This window comes from Fragaria vesca, unplaced genomic scaffold (assembly GCF_000184155.1).
Source record: "Fragaria vesca subsp. vesca unplaced genomic scaffold, FraVesHawaii_1.0 scf0512992, whole genome shotgun sequence".
Lineage (NCBI taxonomy): Eukaryota > Viridiplantae > Streptophyta > Magnoliopsida > Rosales > Rosaceae > Fragaria > Fragaria vesca.
In genome coordinates this window covers 103,299-111,621 of record NW_004443406.1, presented here as the reverse complement: position 1 = coordinate 111,621, position 8,323 = coordinate 103,299, and the positions used below count along the sequence as shown (strand labels likewise).

The window sequence follows — 8,323 nt, the reverse complement described above, 5'->3', positions numbered from 1 at the left end:
CGTACTCTACTCTCTCTCTCTCTCTCTCTCTCTCTCTCTCTCTCTCTCTCTCTCTCTCCCCCACTGTCCTTGGACCCATTTGCACACCATAAATTGGAGTTGTCCTCCTGTGTTTTTTCTCACTTCAGGGATTGAGAAAACAAGCATAAGCAGTTTTCTCCTTAATTCTGACTCACTTTGTTCTTTGTCTTTCTATCTATCCATCTTCTCAGCTTGAAGCCATGGCTGAGAATCATGCAACTAATGGAAACCATGTTCTCAATGTTGAACATGACAGTCCTTCCAAAACCAACCAAGAATCAAGCAGCAGCTTTCTCTGTGTACCCTTTATGCAGAAGGTGACATAAATCATGTTGCTTTTTAGTTTCCAGTACAATAGAAATATGATCTTTCAGTTTCAAAACCTCTTCATCAAATGTTCGACGTTTGAGAAGTTTATGTTTTCAGGTCATTGCTGAGGTGTTGGGGACATATTTCTTGATATTTGCTGGTTGTGGGGCAGTGGTGGTGAATTTGAACACAGACAAAACAGTGTCGTTTCCGGGGATTGCAATTGTTTGGGGACTTGTTGTGATGGTCATGATTTACTCTGTTGGTCACATCTCCGGTGCCCATTTCAATCCTGCTGTCACTATTGCTTTTGCTACTACTAAGAGGTTTCCATGGAAACAGGTGAGCTAATCAAACCAACCCATGATTTTATTTCGTATATTTTTTTTCCTTTGATAATGGTATACTACCCAAATACACTCTGAGATCAATGTCTTGTCTTGAAAAAAAAAAAAAATGAAACTTCTTGAATAAGTTTAATCTTTAATGTAAAGATTGAGAAGTTTGATGACTACCTTAAATCAACTTCAATTTGATGACTTCCTTATTTTCTAATTATACGTGTTTTTGTTTGTTTTGCATTCTCAATATAGGTACCCCCTTATGTTGTTGCTCAAGTCCTTGGATCAACGCTCGCAAGTGGTACCCTTAGGCTTATATTTAACAACCATCAAGACCACTTTGCAGGAACAAGTCCTAAGGGAACTCCTCTGCAGTCTTTCGTGATTGAGTTCATCATCACATTTTACCTCATGTTTGTTGTTTCTGGTGTGGCCACTGATAACAGAGCGGTTAGTACTATTCTACCTCTTAATCTCAACAATGGCTCTGATTTTTCAATTGAGAACAGCCTAATATGGTTTGCCTAATAGGGTTGGTGAGTTAACTTGCTTAACTGATTAGGCTAGTATATTATCATATTACTAAATTTGACCAATGTATTCCAAAATGTCTGCATCCTGGAACTTTATTATTTTGAAAGTATCAATAATGATGTTCCAAACTGTTTGCTTATGCAGATTGGAGAGCTGGCAGGGCTTGCAGTTGGCTCCACTGTTCTTCTGAATGTGATGTTTGCAGGGTATAATCTTCTTGATATCTTCTTAATATAATCCATTCCTCTCCATTGGTATTTAATTAGTAATAAGAAGAGACAAGTTTTCCTTTTGGAGGTTTTCCATAGGCCAAAACTAACTAAAAAACTTTCTTCTCTCCTCTTTCTTTATTCATTGTTTGTTTATAAATCTATGCTCATTCTGTTAGTTTCTCATGTGATTTGAGCATATTCTGCAGGCCAATTTCAGGAGCATCAATGAACCCAGCAAGAAGCTTAGGCCCTGCAATAGTGTCAAGCCATTACAAAAACCTGTGGATTTACCTTGTGGCACCAACTCTTGGAGCTGTATGTGGTGCCTTGGTGTACAATGTTATCAGATTTACGGATAAGCCACTGCGAGAGCTCACCAAGAGTGGATCTTTCTTGAAAGGCGCTGGCCGCACCTGATGCCGCACCTGATTGATGAAAATAGAAGAAGAGGGAATTGCTATATACATACAAGACATTCCCTAACTATGTATCTAGTTTATACTAAATTGTGGATTAGAGAGAAGAGAGGTAAGGATCAAAGACCCTGTATGCACCAAAGTGTGTTGATAAGGCTAAAAAGGGAAAAAATGAACTCATGTTTGAATGTTACCATATCTGTGATTCTTACATAGGTTGAGAAATCAAAGTGAGTTTTCTTGTTGGATAGAAAGTATGTTTTCATGTTTCTTGTCATATGAGAGATGATGAATTAGAATATAAATCTTACTCCAGATGACATATTGGAAACACGTGTGGAACGGATTAGGAAGATAAACAATTCAAGGAATGTGCCTTGACAGATAAGGATGGAATTGAAGATTCTGAAAATCTGGTATAAATCACATGTGTCCTGTTCATATATGTCATAAGAAAGTGGATTCTTGCACATCTATGTTCAACGGTTAACGGAATCCATTGGTAGAAATAAATGGTTGATGGTCCTGTTCATAACCTCCTACCAATCACGGAATTTTACATACCGCGTACTTAAGAATAAATTCTTAAAGTTGAATTCATTTTATCTGATAATGTATATAATTGTGTGTTATCTCTTGTGATCCGTTCCACAACATATGAAACGTTTGTATATAATTATATGTTTATCTTTACTGGTCTGTGACACAACATGATACCGAATACATTACGTAATGAGATAAATGGGAGAAATGAACACGTAAATAATTCAAACCCACATGATGATAGATATATGCGCATTTGGAAAGTGATGAGAGTTGAAAAATTCTGGGATGAGATCATTGTAAGACTCCCAGGCAAGTCTTAATATTCTATCGAAACGTGCCCTACAATTAATTAGCCTCTCATGAATTCATTTCTATCTTCAACCTTGGATCGCGCAGTTCTAAAGGAATATAAATTCCTAGAAGTCAGAATATTATGAAAAGAGTCCATGGATCTGATTTCCAAGTGATCACATGATTCACAAGACATTTTCCTTTCAGCAAATATCCGATAATACGAAGATATGCTTACCAATTTACAAAAAAAACATAATTGATTAACAACACTTTGCTCAGTATTCCTGAAGGATACATAATTTGCAAAACTAAAAATACAATGGTTTCATCTATGAACATAGAATGCAGATGTAATAGGAACTGCATATGCACTTTCCAGCATTTACAAGGAAACTAAAATTTCAAAAGACCAAAACATATTCAGCATTATTTACACTGTGGTTAATGAATCAAAAAATTGGGTGGAAAATTTGAAGCTAAAGACTAAAAGGCTAAACATTCATCTACCAAGGGTTTACCCTACTTCAATAAGTACCAGCATTTTCCAGTTAGTTTCGTACTGGGGCGCTGGTTTGAGTTTGAGTGCGACTGGTGTTGACAGAAGCAGCCCTCGGCCTTGCTCTTGGAATAACTAGAGGTCTACAACAGAGTAGAGCAAAGAGCATCTCCATAATGAACAGCATCATACTCATCCAAACAAATATAGTTCTCTTCCAGTTCCATATGATCCTTTTGAACAGGGGAAGTTCCGATTGAAGGGTCATGGTTGCATCATATATTTCGGGAATACCAGCACCAGGATTGAATTCTGCACGTTGTTCGATTGTCACTCTCAAGCAGGCAGTAGGAATATCACTTTCCACGAACCCGCGGAACTTCAGATTCAGAGTTTGAGACTCTGAAATGTAGCCAGATACAAGAGGAACAATCTTTATGAACGTCAATAGAAGGCGGATTGGCTCGCTTTTAAAATGTAACATGCATGGATGGCTCAAACTGGCAAGGGTTTTGCCTTTAGCAGACAGGAAATCTACCCTGACCTACATAAACAAAATGAAATTGGTTACATACAACTTCATCAAATGGAAACAAAAGTAGCAAGAACCATGATGAAAATGATCGTGTCTAGTATACATCCAACTGATACAGAAAACAAAAAGGAATGGGAAAAGTGAGAGAATAAAACCAGTTGAAAATGTAAGAGGAAGCGATTGATTTATTTACTAAATGCAGAGTCCAGAAGAGATTTAAGTCAAACACCTTGTCTTGCTGATTTAGTCCAGAGAAAGAGAAAAGAAAAACAAACTTCACTGATCTGTAAAGAAATCTTACCAGATCCTTCCTTCCCACTGCCTCAACCTATCAACTACCTAACCACCCCTGTTCCCCAGCAAAAAAGATATCATGATGATGGTAACTGGGGACTATACCTTCAAACTAAAAGCAGCAGCAGCATATTCTTTTGAAGACTCCATACTTACTAATTACTATTCTGAGGTGCCTACATAACATCAACCGACAACTGTGATACACCTTAGCTGTGTGCTACCTGAAGTAAATGAAGTCCATCAAACAAATCCAAACTTCAGCTGATACTATTAATCACTCCAACCAGTTCTAGTCTCATAGGTGCAAAAATTTGACAAACTGAATTCTATTGCAAAGAAGCAAACTATAAAATAATCGATTTCATCATGCATTGATCAAACAACAACTAACGATAAAATTCCAAACAACAAACAGAAATTCGTAAACCAAGAAAGTACCTGAAAGATCCCAAGATTCCTGTTGTACTCCGATTCAGGCAACACAAACTTCACACTAGCCGCCAGCTTATGCCCCGCAGGTATAACCCGATACCCGAAAATTCCCCCATCACTTACCTTCTCATCACAATCTACACCACAACTCACCCTTGCACACGACACCACCGGCACATACACCACCGGACTAGGCCTAGTGTAATCAAAGTTCAACATCTCCTTCATCTGCAGCGGCTCAGACACAATGTACCTCATAAAAACCCCACTAAACAAAACCGACAGCACCAAAAGACCGCACAACACTAACCCCACATAACACGCCCAAAGCAAACCCCACCCGAATCGCAATGCCGCCTTCCAAACCGAGTCCTTGTCCTTCACCCACTCACCAACCAAAGGACTAACAACTCCGGCGGCCAAAGCCGGTAAATTTACCAACTTTGCCCTCACAAACTCTCTCCCTCTACTCACAATTTGTAAAGGGTCAACAAATAACATGTAGGAGTTATACAAAACCCAAGATGGGAATTTCACAATGCTAATTATTAGGTTAATTAGGAGCCCAATTGCTTTGATTACTAATCCAGCTATAAACACAAGAGGGTTGAAAGACGAGTCACCGAGTTGGGTGGCCGAGTCGGTGACTCGGTCGTCGTTGGCGGCGGTAGTGACAGTCGAGTCCTCGTCTTTCTGGTCGGTCGGTTGGACCGGGTCCTGAGTCGGCTCCGGCTGGGTCAAATTCCGGCGAAGTCTGAACTTTCTGCCTCGGTAGCTGAGCCTGGCGTCGTTGATCGCGTCGGTCTGGGAGGTGAGGGAGGATTGTAAAGCCGAGGTCTTGGAGTCGCCGCCAGAGAGTTCGCGGCGGGGTGGCCGGAGACGGAGGTGGGAGGGCGGAGAGGGTTTGGAATCGGGGCCATGGAGGGTGGAGGAGGATGACGTGGATTGATCTGATTGGTTGTCGTCGTCGGAGGTAGGGAAATCGTCGAGGGCGTCGAAGAAAACGTCGTCGTTTTGGGGGTTGTTTGGGATTGGGAGTTGGGTATCTTGTTCCATTTGAGTTGGATCGGAACACACGCCCGCAGCTCATATAGGTGAAGCTACGACGTCGTTTTTGGTTCTGATTTTCTGGGAAGTTGTTTTACTTTTATACACGTTGAAGGTTAAACTTTTGGTGCCTACTGTCCATAGAAGATTTGAGCAAAATGACACGTCCTTTTTAGGTTTGCCGAGTTTGGTGTGCTCCTCAATGTTCCAATTTTGAAGTTGTAGCTAGTGCTGCAAAGCATAGTGTTCGAGCATTTCAGGATACACTTTTGATAATGTAGAGAATCACGACGATAGATTTTGGCCCCCTACAGCACAGTTGATCAAACAAAACAAAAAGTCGATCAAACAAAACAAAAGGTCGACATCCAATAGTGAAGACCCACAAGTCCCACAAGTTATTTATTTTCCTGTTGAGTGTTGACATTGAGAGGTTGAAAAGTTTAGTAGCTTCTATTTTGTTGGCCGAGAAGATTTAGAGTGAAGTTGCTTAGTCCAATAGTGAAGACTTCCAGAGGTTGCTGAAGATTGCAATAAATTTGTTGAATATATTCATCACATCCACATGGTCACATACTCGCATCTTCATTATATTCTCTTGACTTTTAAGCTTGCTGCTAGCCTGCTACTACTTGCATATGTCTTCCTGTCCTCAAATTTGTATAGATAATGTTAGCTTTGAATTCAACTTGGTCATTGCCTGAGATAGAGCCCACCCCTGAGATACTTGAACACTCGGTCACTTTCCGCCGGATTCTAAATAATGCAAAGCTTGACGTGGAGAAAACCATGAACATCACATTAATCAAAATCTCTCTCTCTCTCTCTCTCTCCCACAGATATACCTTCCAAAATAACCAAAATAATTAAACAACTTGCCCCAAACTTTGCTCTCAGTACTCTTTTAAATCCAATAAAAACCATGTTCTTTTATGTATGTAATTCAAATTAGAAACCATAAGCGGCATTGTATAAGAGACGAGCATTAAGATCCAAGTGCCTAAGACAAGGTTTTGGGGTTCCCTACACCCAGGGATGATTACATTAAGCTCCAGTTTAGTCCATCCTCGTTGGATGATTTCCTTAACCTTTAACCACCCTTCTTGTCTCCCATTTGCTTTCAATGGAATATAGTAAAACCCAAAGCGGTAATGCAGTGCCACAAATTATTGTTGAGATTTTTTTTGTCTTGATGGGGAGTGGTTTCCAACTTTAATGTGTGTGTTTTTGTGTTTTGCTCTTTTATTTTATATAGTAAAGTTCAGTTCTCACTAGGAATGGATCAAGTCATACCGACAATTCTTCTTCCTTGAAAAAGTCTTTGGATAATTCGAAGTATATTCTAAGTATATTAGAGTAGAAAATATCAAACCTAAATAGGTATGAAGAATTTCATTTTCTATTTTTAATTCGTATATTTTACCTCACACGTACGTAGTTACAGTTTGCATATAAAAACAATTGCATCAAAACTTTCAAAACCTAATTATTTAATTAACTTAATTGAGACATAGTCTTATAGCAGTCACATCACATATTGTCAATTTGAAAAACAAAGAACTACCATGGGACTCGATTAGCCGTCCTGGACATTGCACTCGGGACGGGTCCTGCGTTTTGAAAATTGAACCTACTAAATCCCGTCCCAGATGGGATCGGACTAACCTAATCCCGTCCATCTCGACCTAATGCCAAAACTTGATAAATAGCTAGGGACTTACGTCTGTTGCCTCAATTCCAGACACCATTGACATACATACTGGAAGTCTGGAACTTTCAGAAACTTCATGATCGAGCATGAAAATCTAGATGAAACCAAATTATAGTGACACAAGCTAACATAACATATCTATACATTTCCAATTGAACCAACATATATCAGCAACTATGATTATCTAGAATTTACAGTAACAAAATCTAATTTCAACTAGGACAAAATTTAACACCCAACAAAGTAATCAATCGATATTGAAAAACACTGCAGATTACTATTATTTCCCAAGTCCACAACTTGCAATGAGAAACAAATGCATGGAACCTAGCAAATTATCAAAACTTGGTAACAAATTGGAAAACTCAATCAATCAAACCACCCCAAAAAAAAATAATCAAAGAATCAAAATTTGCAGACAAAGCATATGAGAATTTTGCCTCAGATCCACATCCTATAATCACCTCTCTACTCGTCCTCCTCAAGAATTAATTATTTTCAGATAACCTTCACACTTGTGGAAAATTCAGAAGTCGTATTCACACTCTGCCGAAAACCAGCAAGCATAGCAAAGTAGCTTAAAATGTGAAACTGAAGGTGAATGACAGTGAGACTCTGAACTGATGAATGGGGTTTCTTTTTCAAAGTTGAGCGAATGAAGCTGCTAGTGGAGTGAGGCAGATGAAGGTAAGTTGGGAACTAAACATTACCTTAGTGTAAAATGGATGGTAGAGAACTAGAAATGTAATATTAGACGGTTGGGATCAAGTGGATAAGTGATACGGGACAGAACGGGCCTTACGGGCCCAAAATTATCAGTCCCGTGGCCCGTCTTATTTTACTGACACGGGACGGGATTGGGATGGGCCTACCAATTTTAGGTTTGAATCCCGTGCTATCCCGCTAAATTTCGGGACGGGATTGAGATTACGGTTTTAATTGCCCAGCCCTATAATTACCCTATAATTAAGAACGTAGTATATAGATTTCAGGATATTAATTAACGATGCGTCAAAATGTCCCACCTAATTTCTTTTAAAATGGGTTGAGAGAGAGAGAGAGAGAGAGAGAGAGAGAGAGAGAGAGAGAGAGAGAGAGAGAGAGAGAGAGAGAGAGAGAGAGAGAGAGAGAG

At 39.3% G+C, this 8,323-nt stretch overlaps 2 protein-coding genes across 2 annotated transcripts; one reads left to right on the top strand and one right to left on the bottom strand.

The window, feature by feature from the left end:
- Positions 1-120: 120 nt before the first annotated feature.
- Positions 121-2,029, top strand: LOC101306876 (aquaporin NIP1-2-like). Its single transcript, XM_004309572.1, has 5 exons — positions 121-338; positions 448-672; positions 924-1,121; positions 1,350-1,411; positions 1,624-2,029. The coding sequence occupies exons 1-5, from the start codon at positions 222-224 to the stop codon at positions 1,832-1,834; spliced, it is 813 nt and encodes a 270-aa protein (XP_004309620.1). The 5' UTR covers positions 121-221; the 3' UTR covers positions 1,835-2,029.
- Positions 2,030-3,148: 1,119 nt separating this feature from the next.
- LOC101310281 lies at positions 3,149-5,489 on the bottom strand. The gene is made up of 2 exons (XM_004309582.1): positions 4,440-5,489; positions 3,149-3,713 (listed from the first exon to the last, which is right to left on the bottom strand). The coding sequence occupies exons 1-2, from the start codon at positions 5,487-5,489 to the stop codon at positions 3,222-3,224; spliced, it is 1,542 nt and encodes a 513-aa protein (XP_004309630.1). The 3' UTR covers positions 3,149-3,221.
- Between the last annotated feature and the right edge of the window lie 2,834 nt (positions 5,490-8,323).

Coding starts and splice junctions, on each gene's coding strand:
- LOC101306876 (XM_004309572.1), top strand. CDS start 222: ATGGCTGAGAATCATGCAACTAATGGAAACCATGTTCTCAATGTTGAA. Junction 339..447: donor GTGTACCCTTTATGCAGAAG/GTGACATAAATC, acceptor TTATGTTTTCAG/GTCATTGCTGAGGTGTTGGG. Junction 1,412..1,623: donor CTGAATGTGATGTTTGCAGG/GTATAATCTTCT, acceptor CATATTCTGCAG/GCCAATTTCAGGAGCATCAA.
- LOC101310281 (XM_004309582.1), bottom strand. CDS start 5,489: ATGGAACAAGATACCCAACTCCCAATCCCAAACAACCCCCAAAACGAC. Junction 3,714..4,439: donor GGAATCTTGGGATCTTTCAG/GTACTTTCTTGG, acceptor TTGTTTATGTAG/GTCAGGGTAGATTTCCTGTC.